Below are 21354 nucleotides of genomic sequence, written 5' to 3'. Positions count from 1 at the left end.
GCAGTGGTTCTACGGGGTGCGGTAAAGCTGTCACCAGCTGTTGCAGCTGGGCTCCGAGCTGCTGAATAAGCTGCTGCTGCTGCTCAAGCTGAGCAGCATGCTGCTGCTGCTGCTGCTGCTGCTGGAGTTGAGCAGCATCCCGCTGTTGCTGATGTTGGAGTTGGGCAGCTGCCGCCTGCTGCTGCTGCTGTAGCTGGGCGTTCTGCTGCCGCTCCTGATTCTCCTCCAGCAGCTTAAACAAATGCTCCATCTCCATGGTTCTCTGGGGTGGATCTCCCCCTCCGGCCCTTTCTCACAGGGGTCAAGGGATCAGATCCCCACTTCTGGTACCACGTGTACAAGTGTTCACCGGGACTCGACCCTCTCCGGGGTGGAGGGGAGCCATGCCAGCTCACTACACGCCAGTGGGTCCGAGGAAATAGTCCGGCCAAGTTCTCCTTCGGCAGCCCTTGCTGTAGTCGCCTGCACTGTGGGGCAGGAGGCTCAGGCCCTCAGACAGGGCTGAGCCGTAACAACAGCTATGAGCCCGGCCCTAGGTCAGGGCGGGGCAACAACCACTGAGTCAGGAGGCTCAGGCCCTTAGGCAGGGCTGAGCACAGTAATAGGCTTCGGCCTCCTCAGGCCAGGGAGAGGGGTAGTCTGCCACCCAGGAATGGGGTAGCAGGGGGGACGCAGGCCCTCCCACTCCATTGTGTCCCAGCCCGGGGCCCTAGCAGTGGCTGACGATCCGCTGCTTAGTCAGTGGGGATGATCCTGGCTGCAACACACTGACATAAGCTCCAGTAACGCTGCAGCCAGACTGGGGTCAACTGCCCCCGGGCTACTTCCGTACTCCCCCTCAGGACCTACCTGGGTCCTGACGTCGGCCTCTGCAGGGTCCAGGAGCATGGGTTCGTCGCGGCTGGGGCTGGGTGGCAGGTCCTGCAACTCCTCTGGGTAGCTGGCCCAGGGTAGCTCCGGCAGCTTCTCTGGGTAGCGGGCACGGGGTAGCTCTGGCGGCTCCTCCACGTAGCAGGCATGGGGTAGCTCCAGCCAGTCTGGGTAGTTGCCTTGGGCCGCAGGAGCTTCCCAGTCTCAAGCTCCCCTAGGGCTGTCTGCTCTCTCCGGCAGCTGGGGCCCTAGTGAGCTCTGAAGGCCGGCCTTTATAGTTCCGGGTTGCCACTTGACCCTTTAAGGGGCGGGCTCAGAGCTCCCTAGCTCCGCCCACTCTTGCCTCCGGCTGGGCTCTTCCTCTTCCGAGGTGGAGGGGAGCCACGCCGCCTCACTACAGAGCCTAACTCAGGACTGAGAATTCTATTGGATGGCAGGGTGCCTAGGGTTGCAACACTCAGCATTACAGTGCCCGAGTAGCTTCGTGATTCTGAGCCCAGGTCTGTAGCTCTGTTGTTGGATCACAGCCATTTTTCAGAAATCCAAGTCATTTTAGCTACCAGTATGTTTCAGATAAATACATCTAACTCTGGAATAATTTAATTACATTACTCTTTGTTTGTTTAATCAAACATAACTGAAGACCGTAGAAACATACAAAGAGCTTCCCAATCCAGAGCCAGTTCAAGGCTTCTTTAAACTACACCAGGCTGCCTCTGGCCCCAGGGTGGGAACCATTCTGGAACCAAACCAGGGATTGCCAGAACATAGTAACATTCCATTCACCCATGCCTGCCCCCAGCCCCTTGCACTGGAAGCAAGGAGGGGAAGTGCCATAGTGCTGTCATATTTGCACTTTGCCACTTGCAGAGTTCCTTACACAAGGAGAATATGGAGGAAGCTGATTAAACTTGCTATCTGACTGCTTTGTGCCACCAGAGTGGTGCAAAGAAGCTTATTATCAGGGAGAATCAGAGACAGTATGTTTTGTGTGTGTTTGTTTTTTTTAATCTGGAAAATGCAGAGAAACACGTCTGAAATGGCCAAAATTTAAAAAACTCCCAATTTTTTTAAATCACTGTTATCCTTTTCTTCAAACATAGACCCTTAACTGTCAATATGGCTACAAAGCAAGCAAAAGCTGGAATTCAGGCCCATACATGGTTTTGAGTTGTGAGTGTAAATATTCTGGGTGGAGAGAGTATTTTTGTCATAACCTACAACTAAAAATGTCAGACCTTTCATGACAGAAATTAATGTTTTGGCTGAGAAAAAGAGAGAGCTCACATGGAAAATTTCATTAGAGGGTGAATTTGTTAGAGAAAAAAGTATGAGCAACTGAAAAAAAGAGGTTTCAGAATAAACGTTTGAACTCAAGTGTAAGTACGTAGCTACTAGCTAATGCTATAACTATAGGCAACTGTGAATTAAGGGGCAATAATTCCATTGAAAAGATTTGGTGGCATGGTAAACCCCTCGATAGAATGACAGACCCTGAAAACAACTTGCTTGTTTTTCATAATAAATGAACTCCAAGTTCTAGCTCAGTAACCAGCACATGCTTCCACCTCTTCCTCTCTTCTACTGCTGTTGTTGTCTTCTCCACTCCTAGCCTCTCACTTCCCCCCAGAGATAGCTCTAGATGCTGGGTCACCTGCATATTTTAACTCCTGCAGGAGTGACTCTTTCCTCCCCCCAACAGCCCTTGCTTTACCAGTGCAATATTTGTCTTCCACTCCAGCAGCTGTTTCAGAAGAGCTAGGAGAGAGGGGTGGCAAGCTATTGGCTGACCAGATAATTCATCATCATGACATTCAGCCAACAAGTGGAGAGGCCCGCTGTTAGGAAAATCAAGATTATTGGTTCAGGGCTTTTCTTACCCCAGTGAAATGAAGGTTAGTTTGACAATGTTCGTATATGAGAGGACATATGGCATTCTGAGCCAAGAATCTCATAGATCACTTCCCCTTCTGCAGTCCGCTTTGACAGTTGCCATTTTCAACGATGATACAGCTGACAGTACCGTTTCTGAATCTCTCACTCCAGGGGGAAAGCATACTCTCTGAAGGGCTCCAAGCTATGAAACAGGATACCAGGGAAATTTAGAATGAGTCCTGGCCTTGGCATCTGCAAGACTCAGTGTAACACTCATCTCTCTAACCCGGGACTTTTCCCTCAAATGATTTCCTTGTGGAACACCACCACTAGGAAATATTCCACTGACAAGACGGTTTTAAAATAGAGAAGAACGCCCAGTTACCTTGCTGATGTATAAAGCTGTTACCATTCATTTTGTATATGGTGCCTAAACTCCCCAGGGATGGTTGTGTCAGAAACATTATAGTTGGAACCTGTCAATGTTGTGTGTGTACACAAGAGCTACATGTTACCTAATGTTTTAATGCTCAGGCAGGTCATAGGGTGTTCAGTTAGGGCAAAGCCTTTTACAAATTTAAGATCTCATTTAAGGAGATATTAACATAGATTTCTTAGATCAAAAATCATGCTTTTTTCTAGGTCAGGGTTATTTAGAAAAACTCTACCAGTATTGCAATGGGTTGTTGATTGATTTGCGTCATTTTACATATTAATACTTGTTTGTAAAAAAGGATGGGTAGCAAGCAGACTAAGCAAAAGAGTTAAGTTTACAGGAACAATGGTTTTATGAAAGTTTTCATTAGTCCACTGGAAATAGTCAGTCTGGAATTCTCACCATAAGTGATTATACATTTCTGATTAGCACGTCAGGCAAACCTGTCTCTCATAGCACCAGGAATCAAACAGTTGCCATCACCAAAAAGCCAGTACTTACCTCACAATAGCATTTGACATATTGCAGTTTTCCTATACTGAGAATAAGAAATAACTGTAGTATTTGGTAAGTATTTGTTGGCAAATATTGTCTTTTTATTGAGATCCTCTAAATATGATGTGTAATGTCTCTCTGTTCTGAATAAATTGGCTTGCTGCCTGTTATAGCCATCATAAAAACATGATACAGAATTCTGAGAGTTCCCTAGCATGGAAAATGTAAAATAAAATAACTGTGTGGTGTTATACAGCATGTTAAGTACCAGCTGACAGCAGTCCACTCTTTGGGTAGATTTGGTAATCAGCACTGTCACCTGCAGCACACTAGCTCACTTTCTACAATTGTATTGGCTAAAATATGTGAAATAGGAGTGGTAACCTCTGATTATCTTAATTTCTCCAGATTGGGGACATCATAGCTAACACACTACTTCACTGAAGAAATTCATAGGTATTTTCCCTGGACACTCTGAATCTCTTTTCCACGTCAGGAGTCACCCCTCTCTTCTCACAACTATAGTATAGCCTATAAATGCCAAGGAAGCTCCTGGTTCCTTTCCCTCTCTCCTGTTGTCTATGTGTTCTAAAGAGATATTTAACCATAAGGAATGAGTTAACCAAATGTAAAGACTGCCTCTCCAAAGGGTATTTCCAACATGAGAAATCCTATAGCAAAGACCTTGCAGTGACCTTTGATAGAATGATCATAGTTTGAATTTGGTATTTTCCTAGATGCTGGGCATGGCTGTCTAACACATTAGCTGTCCAACACACCTTTGAGGTTTCCGTTAAGCTGTAGTTTCAGAAGATATCTTCAAATTATCATTGCTTCCTCCCGAAGTGGTTGTCCTTCAGTCTATCAAATCAAAGGGTAACGCGAATGCCATCACACTGTATTCTAACATGAATGACTAATGGTGCAAATGTAATTTAAACTGCCCGTACAAGATGACATTTTACTCAAGCACAAAACATTCACTAGTTGCTAATTGCAACTAGCAGGTTCTCTGGATGCTGATGTTTTTAATTAGAGCTTATACTCTGGGCAATTTCTTCTGATTAAAGAAAAGGTTTTGTTGTTAAAAAGACAGACAGTGTCCTCTAGTGGAGAGGAGCTACTCTAGCAACAGCTTGAAAATGTCCAAAACATTGCTAATTGGAGAAATATAGTACTTAAAATAAGTGTTGTCTCTGCTGATGGAATTTGCCATTTGAAATTAATACATTTTGTTGCAGGGTCTTCCTCACATTCTGGCCTGGTAGAAAGTGTGCTGAATAACAAGGATTGTTCCCATTTTAGATCGCAAAAAGGTTTTGATCAATTTCAAAGTGCCTCACACTGAACCCAATTGGTTAGAGCTGACCGTGCATCGTTATCACAGAAAGCTGAAGCATCATTCAGTGCAATTTATTCTAGCTTTTACAGAAAGCAAGCAAGAACATATTCATCTTCAGAACTAAAGACAAGGCAGACAAATACAGTTGATGTTTGCTGCTTTGTAGGTGATCTCTTAAATTTCTTTATTTTATTCTTATTTGAACATAAAGAAAAGACTTGTACTGAAAGGCACAACATATTCATGTAGCATTATTATTTGAACTGGAGACAGAGGGCCCATGTTCCCTGGATGTACTATTATTGATGGGACACCAGAGAAGCAGGGAATGCGAGGCGTCAGGCTGGAAGAAACTCAGCCACATGGACAGAGCAATGCATAAGGTTTTATAAAGTTCCACTTGTTCAACTTAATCTGCATTCAGCCTCACTCTTTGCCAGTGAAACAATCCAGGGTTTTTTTTAACTCTCTCTCTTTTGTCTGTCCTTTCTAGAGTCATTTGCTGGTCGGTTAGTAGTCTCACTTTAATAATTCTCATCTCACATTTTGAGTAAAACCATTACTGAGGACCCACATGGAAACAGCATTATCTTGAGATTTCATGGTAAACTACAGCAATAAGAGAGAGAAAGAGAGAGAGGTGAATGCCCTTGTTAATAAATTTAAACATGGATTTCGACTCTTTAAAAGGATAGACGGTAAAACAGTAATAATCCTGCATTGACAAGAAAATTAAAGATGGCAGCATTCAAAGTAACCATAACATGCCCACTCGTCAGATGTGCACTGTTATTCATGCAGTTTGACAGTTGTTCAAAGCTTTAAAAAATTATCATTTACAAAAGTAATTGCTTAAGGGTAACTGTGAATGGCCTAGAATTACTACCTCTGAGGTTGTTTTCTACATTGCCTAAAGGGAAAGCATCTTCTAGAGTTAGTTTATTTACTTAGATTTGCAAACATGCTCATCTAATAATCATTTATGCTCAACAAAAATTTTAAAACATACCAATTATTAAAGCCAAAAGCCCATGAAGACCTTTCTACTCTCCAGACAAACTGTTCTCCATCTTCTTTCTCCAAATTCCTACTCCTATAGAAAAAAAGCCAATAGCCCTGTAGCATGCCATAAAGATGATTAAATCTGATAAAGGAGCAACCATAGAGAGCAATGGGTGAGATATAGCCTGACACCACTTGATGTCCCTCTCAGTGAGACTGCAGGATCCCCACTCCATCCCCCAACTGTGACCAATTTTATAGTATGTCCACCCCTATGAAATTCAGATTCTGGCAGAGCAAAGGGAGGGAAGTAGACTATATGAGAGTCAAGGACCCCTCAGTGAAATTGTCCAACTGACAGCTTCCCACCTCTTCTAATTAGCTTCTAATTAGATCCTTCCTAGTGATCTCCTAATCACCTTTCCAATGGGTTTATTTTGAAGCTCAGCTATAATAGAAAGAATAGATGAACTTACAGCTGAACACCTGATATATTAATGGCCCTAGTTCAACAGCAATATTCTGCACAATATTACTAAGGGACAGTACAACCTTCTTCATTTATTTCCCATATGTAAATATATCATATTGAATAGGAACTTTAAATTCTGTGTCTAAAAGCATACTTAAATATTTTATTCATGGGGGAGGGGGGAATCCCTCAGAATTTAGTCAAGGAAAAGCCTCAGTCTTTTAAACTTTTGCTTTTCTAACACATTTTTTTTCTTAACAAAATACAGTGTTTAATGTCTGTGGGTTGATATTTATTTAATATACACTAATAAATGGCTTATGAGCCCAATGAGTACAGAAATCAGTGCAGCAGGTTTCTGCTGGCTGCAGGAGCTCAGCGCCCCATGGATCCTAACCTTGATGCTTCAGGAGTAAATTGGCCAGCAGCCAAACTACCTCAGGCTGTGGTCTTATCAGATCTAATAAACTGACAAGTATTGGACTGGGGTTGTACTTGGTAGGAAAGCTCCAGGAAAAAGCCCAAGGTGCTGGAGTGACGGTGATTCAGTAGGTAGCCCTCTGACTTTTAAGACAAAGTTGGGGAATGCCACAGTGGTACTTATTATCTGCTAAAGGAAATGTATTTTGGATTAGACAAACAACTGAGGTGTCTTCTTACCACTTGAGAGCAATAAAAATCCAGTGGCTGTATGTGAATGAGTAGGAGGCACTCCCTTGTCACAATTACCACACAAGTGTTTTTATCATAATTGTATTGTCAGGGATTATCCTGATTTTACGCCATCTGTGTCCTTCCCCTTGCCAAAACTTCCTGCCAAAGCTCTGCTAGGACAATTTTGGGGCAGCTGGTCCTCTCTGACCCTCTGTTGGGACTGATAGTCAACAGTTAATTTTACCTTGTACTTCCTGGAAATTGAAATCAGGTACATAACGTACTCTTAGAGAAAGCAAAAGTCTATTTCCTAGAAAACTAGACAAAGTCAAGGTAAGTGACATGGAAAAAGAAATGTGACAGCTGAGGAATCCTGCAGAAAATAAAAGGTCATTTGTATAAACCTGCTTCAGAATTGCTGTGAGAAGCTACATGTGATGCCTAAACTCATCAAGAAAGTTTAAGTTACAAAGATATAGCCTGAAAGCTTACCAAGTTTATTCTGTATTTGACCTGTGTTAGCTGAGCTTCTAATTCAACTCTCAACTCATTCCACTCAAATTATTTCAGGATTTGGAAAATCTGAACCCCCTGCCTGCTGAAGAGCTGAGTTCCATGGGGTCGTCCTGAGATGACCAAAATTGCTTCATTATTCAGGAATTCCATGTCTTGCTTTCTGGTTATTAGATTAACCTTCTCCTCTTCTCTGTGCCAACTATTTGGACACTCATGCCATCTTGATAGCCATTTTTAGCAATACTACCCATGACAGCATGTGTCAGGGAATTTCTCTGAGTATGCTTAGGAGGGTGTGATCTGTGATGCGTGCTGTTGCTACCTTGCACTGAGTGAAGGTAAGTTTTCACAAAATGACCAATGATAATCCACTTGCCAAACAGCTGAAAGAAGGTAATAAGTGACTCTTGCCTTTAAAAATGTAAACATTGATTGCAAGGTTTTATGCCTTGTAGGTCTGTGAATAGGTCAGCAGGGTGGTAGCCAGATGTTTTCCTGGAAAATAAGATAACTAAGACTCTTATTAAATAATTATCCATCTGGCTATCATACAGTTGTGACACAGAGGCTCACTGATGGTTGACATTCTGTCAGCAACTCTTAACAAGCCTGATAAATTCACTACAACTAACACGTTGCTGTCATAATATTTACCTATAAAGAATGTTGTGTGAGGTATCAAATGAAAGCCAGTAACACCCTGGTCATTGCTATCACTGTGAAATGTGTATATTAACTACTATATGAAGAATTATGGATACTTACTGATACTAATCTTTAAACACCAAACACAGGTAGAAACAGGTTTCCTTCCAGACAGGAGGGAACATAGTTATCTCCCCACCTCTAATGTAAACTTAGCATTGTGAGTCAAGTTCAATAGGAGTTACATTTGCTAGTAAAGTGAACAGAAAAAAACAAATTAACAGGGGGAAGTGGAAATAGCATGGTGATGGCACCCTGGAGAACCAGTGATGGGGTAGGAGGCTCTTATCTAGTGCACTTCAAAGTACACTTCAAAAGGATCCATTTCAAAGGTTGCTAGACTATAAGAAGGGACGAGAACCCCTCTGTTATCCACCAGCAAGGAAGCAAAAAGGACCATGCTTTTTGCATTCATAAAAGTTGGATCCTGACCCATGGGGCTGGTCATGCTGAGAGGTTGCTTTAGGTGATAAACTTATCTTAGACAAGTTTTAGCCTGTTAAAATGATTAGTCTATTATTTTATTTGTAACCATTGCTGTTTCCATTATTCTTACACAATACTCACTTGAATCTGAGACTCTCCCTTCTTAGGCCTTGTCTACACTACAGGACTATTTCGAATCTACTTAATTCGAATTTGTGGATTCGACCTTATGAAGTCGAATTTGTGTATCCACACTAAATACACTAATTCGAACTTCTGAGTCCACATTCACGGGGCCGGCGTCGACTTTCGAAGCGGTGCACTGTGGGAAGCTATCCCACAGTTCCCGCAGTCCCCGCTGCCCATTTGAATTCTGGGATTTCCCCCCAATGCCTGCTAAAAATGTGTCGAGGGTGGTTTTGGGTAACTGTCGTCATTGAACCGTCAATCACGCCCTCACTCCCTCCCTCCCTGAAAGCGCCTGCGGGCAATCTGTTCGTGCACTTTTCTGGTCAGTGACAGCGTGGACGCCACAGCACTGCAAGCATGGAGCCCGCTGCGATCCTCGCCGTTTTCTCCTCCTCGCACTTTATCGTCCACCTCTTCCACATTCAGCTGCTGAGAAATTGGGCTACTTTTCAATGGTTCTGCAAGCACTGGGGGACCATAGGGGCCTTTTTACCAACATGAACGTCGTATGGCCGGGCAAGGTTCCTGATGCGTGTGTTCTCAGGAACTGTGGGCTGCTCAGACGCCTGCTGGAAGGTAGTTTCTTCCCGTACCACGAAATAACTGTTGTGGATGTGCATTTGCCTATAGTGATCCTCGGTGACCCAGCCTGCCCGCTAATGCACTTGCTTATGAAGCCCTATACAGGCGCCTGGGACAGCGACAAGGAACTCTTTAAATACCAGCGTGCAGCGAGCAGCGTGACCTGTGAGTGTTCAGTTTCTTTACAGAGAAGCTGAACCTGCCCCTGTTTCTTTACCCAGTTACTGTTGACTCTCCTCTTCGGTTAAATACCCCGTTCTCCCCGTTTCCTCCACTTCCAAGACACGTGTAAAAATAAAATACATGTCACACTGTTACTGAGGAGAGGTTTCTTTATTCATGACTTTTCGTTAAAGGGTCGAAACTGGAACGCAGACTGCGGTGGGTAGGGTGTGCGCTGATGTAAAGACCGCCTCTAAACTCAAGGAATGACAGGCTCATGCTCCTACAGCGGTCCGCATTGCCGGACTGCTTGTTTCAACGGAGCCTGCCATCCCTCCTTTTTGGGATTCTGTGTGCGGGGGGCTATGTGGCCTTGTGGCGGAGGAGGACGGATACAGATTCCTCTGCTGCGTGACTCAGCGGTCCACGACAAGGACCGCTGTATAAGATCTGTACCCGCTCTCTCCCTGCTAAAAAGTCACATCCCCACGGCCCACACAGAACCTGGAAACCACCTCCCATACCGACCACGGTGCCTGCTGACTGCACTGTGTGTGTTACCCGCTGCTGATCCGGCCCCCGTGTCTGTACCCTGCGAAAGGTGCCTGTCCTATGCAATTAGCAACGCACTTCCCCACGCACCCCATTCAAACACAGTCTTCAGTGAGGAAACATGACGGAAACAGTACTTAACAGCAAAGTATTTTTATTACTTAAGTACACAGTTATGGGATGGGACTGGGATTGGGACTTGTTTGAGTCTGGAAGGGAAGGACTTATGCAAACGTAGGGTATGAGAGCTTTTGGTTACTTGAGCACTCTGCTGGGGTGCAGTGACAGTATTCACGGCCCAGGGCGGGCATCCTCCTGGTTATTTAGGGTGAGGGGGGTATGTGACTTTGTGGCGGGGGAGGGCAGTTGCAGAGATACTGCCGGGGGCTCTGTCCTGCAGCGGTCCTGCAGAACATACACAAGTCGCCGGAGCGTGTCCGTTTGCTCCCTCAGTAGTACAAGCATTGCTTGACTCGCCTGCTTGTGTTCCTCACGCCACCTCTCCTCCCATTCGCTGTGTGAGCGCTGGTACAGAGAGACTTTCTCCCTCCACTGCCTCTGCTGGTCCGCCTCGGCTAGGTAGCAGCCCACACATTCATCGAAAATCGTGTCCCTTGTCTTTTTCTTTCGCCGCCTAATCTTCGCCAGCCTCTGCGAGGGGGATGCTGTGGAAGGTCTGGAGACAGTGGAAGCTGTGAGATGGGAAACAGTTAGTTAATTCCTTGCAATGATACTTTTTTGCGAACAATTAACTGAGTCTAGGCTGTCTCTGTGAATTTTTTGTTGAGACCCCTGTGCCTGCTGTTGCACAAATCATTTGCGCGGTGGATTCTGGGTAAATGTCGCCAGTCATTCCTTCCTCCGGGAAAGCAAGGGCAGACAATCATTTCGATCACATTTTCCATGAAATGCCCTGGCACACGCCATAGCGTGGCAACAATGGACCCTATTTTGCCTTTTGTGTATGTCACCGTATGTGTACTAGATGCCGCTGACAGAGGCGGACCAGCAGCGCTACACAGCAGCATGCTTATGCTTTTGCATGACAGCAGCGATGGTTACCAGGCATACTGCACCGTCTACCATACCATGAACTGGTAAGAAGACGGTAATAAGATGGTCATGGTTACCTGTCCTTTTGCACTGCGCCATTTGGTGCTGTCAGGGGCGCAAAAGCAAAATTTGGGAATGACTCCCCGAGTCAATCCCTCCTTTTTGGGTATCTAAAAATAGAATCAGTCCTGCCTAGATTATGTGCAAGTGTACTAGAGAACCACTGTATCATACAACCAGAGACCACAGCTGCTCTCTGTCCAATCCTGCATAAATTTTGAGCTGAACGCTATTCACAGGGTGTGCTCCTGAAACAACCCCAGCTGTTCATTCCGTACTTCCCCCAGCCTTCCTGGGTTCCAATACCATTGTCCCCCCACTTGTGTGATGAAGTAATATAGAATGCATGAATAAGACACAGGTAGTCGTTTGTGAGAAATGAGTGGAAGGAAGCCTCCAGCTGCAATGATAGTCCAGAGATGACATTAAGGGGTGTGGAGGAGGGAGCCACTCATCCCTCTGCTAGTCCAGGGGCAATTGAATCTTTTTTTTACAATGAAGGGTGGGGGCTGATGGATCTCAGCCCCCTGTTGCAATGATGAGGACGGTTACCAGCCATACTGCACCATCTACCATGAAAAATTAGCAACAGGCGGCCTTGACCGACCGGTCCCAAGCAAGTTGGTACGGTTGTCATGGTTACCAGCCCTTTTGCACTGCCCCATGTGCCAATAGGCTGATGATGAGGATGGATTTCCATCCTTTTGTACCATCAGCCATCCATAGCGTGGGGGGAGCAAGGATGTTGGTGTTGAGTGCTGCACCATCGCGTCTATCTGCAGCATTCAGTACAGATACGGTGACATGTAAAAGAGTCAACAGAGGATTGTTTTCCCTTTAACTTCTGGGGGTCGGGGGGGTGCGTAAATTGCCGAGCTATGCCCCGACCCACCGCGGACACTGTGTTTGACCCTAGAAGCATTTGGAGATCAGCCAAGAATGCAAATGCTTTTCGGAGACAGCAGGAACTGTGGGATACCTTGCGTCCTCGTTCCCCCCTCCCTCCATGAGCGTCCATTTGATTCTTTGGCTTTCCGTTACGCTCGTCACGCAGCTGCATGCTGAGTCTGTGCTATGCCGTCTGTCCGTTTATTTATTAAAAATACTTTGGACCAGGCGTAACGTAACATTTCTTCCCCTACTTAGATGCAGGAGTCTCCGAGCGAGATCACCGTGAGGACAGGCACTGAAGGAGATAGAGAGTGCATGCTGCGTGAAATCTAGCACGAACCACGGACCTATGCAGCCGTGCTCTGGGAGGCAGTGCTCCCTGAATACCGCATGAAAGCCTCGCGCGGAAAAGTGTGCTATCACGGAGCACCCAATAAGGCAGGTCTCCCCAGGAACCTCCTGCTGATGCTTATCGATTAACGGCAGGAGAGCTTCGTGGCGTTCTCCCAGGAGGATTTCTGTTCTATCACCATATATACAGAGACCTCCTTTTCACACACTTCAGATTCCTGTTATATTAAGAATAAAAGTTAACATGGTTAAAGCACTTACCGACTGCTCCTACCCCTGATTCAGGATCCGGGTTCCTGGCCGGGGAGGGTTGGTAGGGGATCTCCGTGACGGTGATGAAGAGATCCTGGCTGTCGGGGAAACCAGCGTTGTAAGCGCTATCGCCTGCCTCGTCCTCCACAAACCCTTCCTCATCTTCCCCGTCCGTGAACATCGTCGAGGAACTGTCCGTCAACACTGTCCCATCATCAGAGTCCATGGTCACTGGTGGGGCAGTGGTGGCAGGCTCCGTAGCGTCCGTTGGCCGCTTTGATTTTTCGGTAGCCTTGTCTGGGGTTCTTGATTTTCACGCGGCGCTGCGTTGCATGACGGCTGTATCCTCTGTCTGTATCATGGCTTTGGAGACCTTCTCGTAGGTCTTTGCATTCCGTTCGTTGGAGCGCAGCTCCGAAAGCACAGACTCCTCGCCCCACACACCGATCAGATCGAAGAGTTCCCGGTCAGTCTATGCCGGGTCCCTCTTTCTATTCAGAGATTACATGAACTCCTCTGCTGGAGAGCTCTGCATTGCTGCCGGTGCTGCGGAGCTCGCCCCGATGTGCAACCAGAACGTCAGATTCAAACCGCCCAGACAGGAAAATGAATTCAAATTTTCGCGGGTCATTTCCTGTGTGGCTGGTCAGAGAATCCAAGCTCGGGCTGCTGTCCAGAGCGTCAACAGAGTGGTGCACTGTGGGATAGCTCCCGGAGCTACTAAGTTCGATTTGCATCCACACCTAGCCTAATTCGAACTAGCCATGTCGAATTTAGCGTTACTCCACCTGCCGGGGTGGAGTACCAAATTCGAACTAAAGAGCCCTCTAGTTCGAATTAAATGGCTTCCTGGTGTGGACGGTTGAGCGGTTAGTTCGAATTAACGCTGCTAAATTCGAATTAAAGTCCTAGTGTAGACCAGGCCTTAGTTAATAAACTTATTCCCTTTTTACTGTACATTCATATCAGTGGTGTAATATTAAGCAAAGCAGGCTGGCGGATACACTGTCTCTTTGGAGACAGCAAACTTGGCAATTTCTGTGTGTGTCCAGTGGCAGGGGCTGGATATTACAGGGGAGCCCACTTCAAGGGGGCCTGGGGATTTGGGTGCACCTAAAGTTAACCTGTAAGCTAAAGTACACGTTAGAAAAGCTTCTGAGAAGATTATCTGTGTGGCTAACAGACTGGAGTGACAGGGAGCTGATACCCAGTTTAATACCAGCATATCTCTCTCTCTGAGGCAGTGGGGTAACAAGGTGATATATAATCCTGGATGCCCCCAAAAAGCATTGCAACTGTATCCTGCAGTTGTTTCCAAAGGAAAATGGAAATAAGTTGTGCAAATGTTTATTCATTTCATGTGTTCTCTAAGAATCAGATCCTCTTCACTAACCCATGCTGAGTAATACCTTACTCTGCAAGTAGGCCCATTTATTTCATCTCTATTTGTAACTCCATTACAGACATTGTGGTTAGTCTGCTGGTCTTTAGAGACCCAAGACTAAAAATTGACAACATAGATTGAAGATAAGTTTGGTGATCTTGATTTAGGGACAGTCCCAGAGAATCAGTGATAATACTCTCCTCATGCAAGAAAGAACAGGCCCTTACTCCTGAAACCACCACATAATTCTAGATAAATAGTCACTGCCAGGGAAAAGAGCACACAATCGTTCAGAAGAGTAGATACAGGCTAAGACCAACGTGCCTTTACGGAGGTGAATGGGGACAATGAACAGTGTACCTTTTGTGCAGTATGTCTAACTCTAACCAGCGTTATCAATTAGTCAGTTTCACATGAACAGTATATGTCAAGTGTCACTTTTTCTGTGTGCAAAATTAAAAGAAACTGAATTAATGCAATGTTAAGGTTGCACAATCAAATCATATCAAAGCAAGTCAGAAACTGTACACATTAAGGTTCCTGCAGCAACATTAAATTAGTAACATTGCACATGTTGCATTCCTGTTTTCCTTGTGTGGATTTCTGTTAATATTTTAAAATATGGCTCACAAAATATAGAATAAGTACACACATATATTATTCATTACACTTGACGTTCACAACTCAGTGAAGTGGCTTGGGTCGGGAATGTGAGTCATACCTTTGGCTTCCACATAATGATTGCCTACTGACAGTTCTCAGCAGGGCTAACTTAACAGGGAAGAAGCACCTCTTCTTTTAACGGCTGTATCTTGGCAGTAGAAATAGCAATGAGACCATAGGGGTCTGTTATAGTAACTGCTATAAACTTAAGCAAATACGGATTTGATTGAAAATGTATTTTTTCATAACCTGTACCTATTTTGAATAGAAAAACGTGGAAGTAGGCCAGATGTTTAGTCTATTTTTGTGTTCGGCAAATCAGCACACTAGCAAGTTGTTACGGACTTGATCCTGCTTTCTTTGTAAATCCAAACTCTCGGTGAACAAATGCAAGATTGGACCCTATTTCTATATAATTTGTTTCTTCTTTTTGTTTCCAGAGAATATGTTAAACATTGGTTGGAAATTAAGCTACAACTGACTATATGCAAATCAATGATTTTTGCAGATTGATATAAGAGTTCAAAGGGTTTCTAGCAGCAGATCCAAAAATTAAATATTTTTTTCAAATTTTGAAATAACATATTCTCTTTAATTCTCTGTAACAGGCAATTCTGCTAACCTAACCTGCCGAGCTTTCTTTGGATACAGTGGAGATGTCAGTCCTTTAATTTACTGGATGAAAGGAGAGAAGTTTATTGAAGATTTGGATGAAAATCGGGTCTGGGAAAGCGATATTAGGTAAAAAGCAACATTTTTGTTCTTTCAATCAAGATTAATACTGTATTTGTTTTTAAAGTGAATAGTACTGTGTAAAAGGAAGGAATAGATTTTATTACTAACATGAGTATGAAAAGGCTATGGGCCTGATCTCTTCTGTTACACCTGTTTCATGTCAGTGCAACTCCATTGACTTCAGTGGTATTACACCAGTATGAATCTGTGGAGTAGATTACACTTGGAAAGGGGGAACAGAGAAAGTGGAGGCGTTGGCAGGATTCTCATCTCAGTTTTAGCACAAAATCAGAATAAATGACATAGGAATGCAGTGATGTAACAGATTTTAATCCATACAATGGCTTCATCAAGTAACAGAAAACACTGCAGTATTGAACACCGAAAGGTTACTGAAAAGATGTCAAGGGAAATAAATATGTCAGGAAACAGGGCTCACAAATAAATACATTTTTAAAGCCATGGAGCATAAAATGTTGTAAGTGTCAAAAGCTGGCCTTTGTTTCTAAATATTATTGTTCCTATTATATGTGAAAGGAATTACATTCAATTATTACAGAAGAACTAGACCTTAAGAACGTTGCTTGTCTTCCAGTGCCCATGATTTTCTTTCATATGGTCTACTTCTGCCTGCTGAATATTTATGTACTGTGCTGCTTGAGGAGGAATATCATATTCTTGTGTTGCTTCTAAAAGTGCTGCCTTAATCTGAGGTTGTCTATTCATTAGGAATGCTCTGGTTGACATACCCTAGAAAATCATGTACAACAGCATTTCTCAAACTGGGGTCCATGAGGGTACTCTGGGGGGGTTGTAGGCCCTGCTCATCAATTCCTCCCCGCCCCCAACTCCTCCTTCTCCCTCCCAGCACCTCCTGCATGCTAGGGAACAGCTGTTGAGAGGCATGCAGGAGGCGCTGGGAGGGTGGGAAAGAAACAGGGATGGGGCGTACTCTAGGAAGGGGGTGGAATCATGTCCAGGGCCGACAGCCCTGCTGATCAGCTCCTCCCCCTCCCTCCTTGTGCCTCCTGCACCCCAGGGAACAGCTGTCCCATGGAGTGCAGGAAACGCTGGGAGGGAGAGGGAGGAGTGGTGAGGGACTGGAAAGAGGTGGGGAAGAGGAGGGACAGGCGTGAAGCGGGGGCGGGAAGAGATGGGGCAGAGATGAGATCTTAGGGGAAAGAGGTGGAGTGGGGGTGGGGCCTGGGGCTGAGTGGGGGGCTTGGGGAGTCTGCGAAAAATTGTAAATCAAAATGGGGGTCCTTGGGTTGCTAAAGTTTGAGAACCGCTGATGTACAGTGGAACCCATTTATGTCGACCTCGGTTAACTTGCCAACCCTATTAAGTGGACGGTTTACAAGAGGAACCGCCAAACGCCCTGTTTGCCTTATGGGTTTCTCATCTGTTATGTCGATTTGCAGAACCCTAATATCTCGAGCCCGTCCCCGACCCACCGTGTCCCCAGCTGCCCAGCCACGCGGTTCCCCGGCCGCCCGGCTCCCCAGCCCGGCGGTTCCCCGCGTACCCGCCCGCCCAGCTCCGCTTCCCCGCCTGCCCGCCCCCGCATACCCGGTCCCTGCCTGTCTCCGCCTGCCCGCCCGGACCCGCATACCTGGTCCCGGCTCGCCTGCCGCCCGCCCGCCCGGCTCCGCCTCGCCTCCCGCCCGGTCCCTGCCTGTCCCCTACCAGCCGCCCAGCCACGCGGTTCCCCGGCCGCCCGCTCCCCAGCCCGGCGGTTCCCCGTACCCGCCCGCCCAGCTCCGCGTCCCCGCCTGCCCGCCCCCGCATACCCGGTCCCTGCCTGTCTCCGCCTGCCCGCCCGGACCCGCATACCTGGTCCCGGCTCGCCTGCCGCCCGCCCGCCCGGCTCCGCCTCGCCTCCCGCCCGGTCCCTGCCTGTCCCCTACCAGCCGCCCAGCCACGCGGTTCCCCGGCCGCCCGGCTCCCCAGCCCGGCGGTTCCCCGCGTACCCGCCCGCCCAGCTCCGCTTCCCCGCCTGCCCGCCCCCGCATACCCGGTCCCTGCCTGTCTCCGCCTGCCCGCCCGGACCCGCATACCTGGTCCCGGCTCGCCTGCCGCCCGCCCCGGCTCCGCCTCGCCTCCCGCCGGTCCTGCCTGTCCCCTACCAGCCGCCCAGCCACGCGGTTCCCCGGCCGCCCGGCTCCCCAGCCCGGCGGTTCCCCGCGTACCCGCCCGCCCAGCTCCGCTTCCCCGCCTGCCCGCCCCCGCATACCCGGTCCCTGCCTGTCTCCGCCTGCCCGCCCGGACCCGCATACCTGGTCCCGGCTCGCCTGCCGCCCGCCCGCCCGGCTCCGCCTCGCCTCCCGCCCGGTCCCTGCCTGTCCCCTACCAGCCGCCCAGCCACGCGGTTCCCCGGCCGCCCGGCTCCCCAGCCCGGCGGTTCCCCGCGTACCCGCCCGCCCAGCTCCGCTTCCCCGCCTGCCCGCCCCCGCATACCCGGTCCCTGCCTGTCTCCGCCTGCCCGCCCGGACCCGCATACCTGGTCCCGGCTCGCCTGCCGCCCGCCCGCCCGGCTCCGCCTCGCCTCCCGCCCGGTCCCTGCCTGTCCCCTACCAGCCGCCCAGCCACGCGGTTCCCCGGCCGCCCGGCTCCCCAGCCCGGCGGTTCCCCGCGTACCCGCCCGCCCAGCTCCGCTTCCCCGCCTGCCCGCCCCCGCATACCCGGTCCCTGCCTGTCTCCGCCTGCCCGCCCGGACCCGCATACCTGGTCCCGGCTCGCCTGCCGCCCGCCCGCCCGGCTCCGCCTCGCCTCCCGCCCGGTCCCTGCCTGTCCCCTACCAGCCGCCCAGCCACGCGGTTCCCCGGCCGCCCGGCTCGCCCACCCGGCGGTTCCCCGCGTACCCGCCCGCCCAGCTCCGCTTCCCCGCCTGCCCGCCCCGCATACCCGGTCCCTGCCTGTCTCCGCCTGCCCGCCCGGACCCGCATACCTGGTCCCGGCTCGCCTGCCGCCCGCCCGCCCGGCTCCGCCTCGCCTCCCGCCCGGTCCCTGCCTGTCCCCTACCAGCCGCCCAGCCACGCGGTTCCCCGGCCGCCCGGCTCCCCAGCCCGGCGGTTCCCCGCGTACCCGCCCGCCCAGCTCCGCTTCCCCGCCTGCCCGCCCCCGCATACCCGGTCCCTGCCTGTCCCCGCCCGCCCGCCCGGCCCGCATACCTGGTCCCTGCCCGTCCCCGCCCGTCCCCGCCCCACATACCTGGTCCCGGCTTCTCCTGCCGCCCGCCCGCCGGCTCCGCTTCCCCGCCCGCCGGTCCCCGCTTCCCCGCCCCGCATACCCGGTCCCTGCCTGTCCCCGCCCGCCCGGCCCGCATACCTGGTCCCTGCCCGTCCCCGGCCGTACCCGGCGCCCATACCTGGTCCCGGCTTCTCCTGCCGCCCGCCCGCCGGCTCCGCTTCCCCGCCCGCCGGTCCCCGCTTCCCCGCCCCGCATACCCGGTCCCTGCCTGTCCCCGCCCGCCCGCCCGGCCCGCATACCTGGTCCCTGCCCGTCCCGCCCGTCCCCGCCCCACATACCTGGTCCCGGCTTCTCCTGCCGCCCGCCCGCCGGCTCCGCTTCCCCGCCCGCCGGTCCCCGCTTCCCCGCCCCGCATACCCGGTCCCTGCCTGTCCCCGCCCACCCGCCCGGCCCGCATACCTGGTCCCTGCCCGTCCCCGCCCCACATACCTGGTCCCGGCTTCGCCTGCCGCCCGCCCGCCGGCTCCGCTTGCCCGTCCGCCCGTCCGCCCGGCTCCGCTTTGCCGGATCCAGCCACGTGCAGGCAGCGCGGTAAGGGGGCAGGGAGGGGGTGGGGGGGGTGGATAGGGGTTTATCTCGATCATTGGTTATCTCGATGGCTTTTGGCAAACCCCTAGGCCGTCGAGATAACAGGGTTTAACTGTACAATATGATTTTAAAATATCTACATGGGTCTGAAAAGAACCTTTTTCCATACAGTATATAAACCAGTACTCTGTGTGTGAATGCATGAGTGTGTGTGTGTATGTGTGTGTGTGTTTAAAATATAGTTACCAGTATAAAATGACAGCAAAAACTTCTTAATGAATTACATATGCAGTTTAGATTATATGTATGTTATGCACAATGAATACTTATGACAGACTAAAGTTAGCATATTTAAATTTAATCTCTTACAAAAAGGTCTGCTACTCCATAGCCTTGTTAATCTGGTCTGATTCTCAAAGTAAGCTTCAATATCTTCAGACAAATTAAAGTAACAGAGGAAACCATATATCAAAACCACTAAGGCCTTGCAAACATTCAACGTTATTCAAGTCATGTTCCACCTCCCACAGGTGATGGAAAGGTGGAGGCAGAAATATCTCACTCGAGTGTACTCTAATTTTATTCCACAGAGTTCAAGTCCAATACACCAGATTATATAGAATTGTGCTATGCTGTATTTCTTATTTAAAGCTCTCCTACAGCCTGTCATCCAGAGATTTAGGGCTTTAAACATTTTCAAGAAGTGATAACCCTCTTCACAACTGGCTTGGTTCTGTGTTTGTTCAGGGAGGACCCTGAAGAGTGTTTTCCATTTTCTTTAGGCATGTGAATAGTGTGGGTGATGAGCGTTTGAAGCAATTTCCTGTTTGCTTGGTTGTTTTTTTAAAACCAGTGCTGGGACTAGTGAGGGGACAATGGGTAGAAAGGGAAGACAGGTGGTATCCAAAGAGGTTTTTACTCAGGAAGTGCTTGCTTTTATCATCCACTTGAAATGATATTAACCGAGGGAACATTAACTGTTCCCCCTTTCACTGCTGGTTTATAACTGCTTAGTAAAATAAAGATGAAGTGATGATTTTTCTTACTATAAAAATGGCCATGCTGCTTCCTTTAGAAATGTCAAAGCATCTCAGAAATTGCCTTTGGACAAAAACAAAACTTGGACCATACCGTTAGTAGAACCCTCGACCTGGAATTAACCATTTGGAACCTCTCCAGGCCTACGCCATATCCCATCATTTCAAGAGATCAGATCCTACTTTTAAGCTGCATGTGAACTTCTCATCATGGTCTCCTTTCCAGCCCTCAATATATTATCAGTGTGTGCGCATCATGCTGCTTAAGGAAGACAATTAACTGCAGCTCTCATTAACAGCTACAAAGCCAAACCTCTTCATTAGGAGTGAGGAAGAAAAGAGCATAATATAATCTAATTAAGATTGGTTTCAAATTTGGCTATGGTTTGATGCAGAGTGCTGCGAATTGTGAGTAACATTATATTATGATTATCTAATGCTCAGACATGGTACAAAAAGACTCTTATGTCTGAATTATTTCATTTTTGTAGAGTTATTAAAGAACATCTTGGAGAACAGGAGGTTTCCATCTCATTAATTCTTGACTCGGTGGAAGAAGGGGACCTAGGAAATTACTCCTGTTATGTTGAAAATGGAAATGGACGCAGACATGCCAGCATTCTTCTACATAAGAGGGGTAAATATATGACTTTTTAACATAGCTACTGTATATTGTAATGATGTTGTATTTGTAAACTTTCCTTCAGAGGCTACCCTTAGCTTTATCAGGCAAAGAGGCTGATTGTTTGCTTCCCTGCATCTGTGAAGGTCTATGAAATAAACCAGGGAAGCCCACTGTTGTCACCACAAGAAATATAATAAAATAACACTTTAATAATGACTGTGTACAAGATACATTTAACAACTCATGGG

The 21354-nt window shown here is 48.3% G+C and overlaps 1 protein-coding gene across 2 annotated transcripts in view; it reads left to right on the top strand.

Moving 5' to 3' along the window:
• The window catches only part of IL1RAPL1 (interleukin 1 receptor accessory protein like 1), a 495739-nt gene that overhangs the window by 429011 nt on the left and 45374 nt on the right, over positions 1–21354 (top strand). For both annotated transcript variants that reach the window (XM_045009597.1, XM_045009588.1), the window contains exons 5-6: positions 15541–15673; positions 20973–21118. In XM_045009597.1, the coding sequence (XP_044865532.1) occupies positions 15541–15673; positions 20973–21118 (279 nt within the window). The remainder of the gene's footprint in view (positions 1–15540; positions 15674–20972; positions 21119–21354) is intronic.

This window comes from Mauremys mutica, chromosome 1 (assembly GCF_020497125.1).
Source record: "Mauremys mutica isolate MM-2020 ecotype Southern chromosome 1, ASM2049712v1, whole genome shotgun sequence".
Classification (NCBI taxonomy): Eukaryota; Metazoa; Chordata; order Testudines; family Geoemydidae; genus Mauremys; species Mauremys mutica.
Note: the sequence above shows the minus strand (reverse complement) of the source record. Positions and strands in the feature narration are given on the sequence as shown.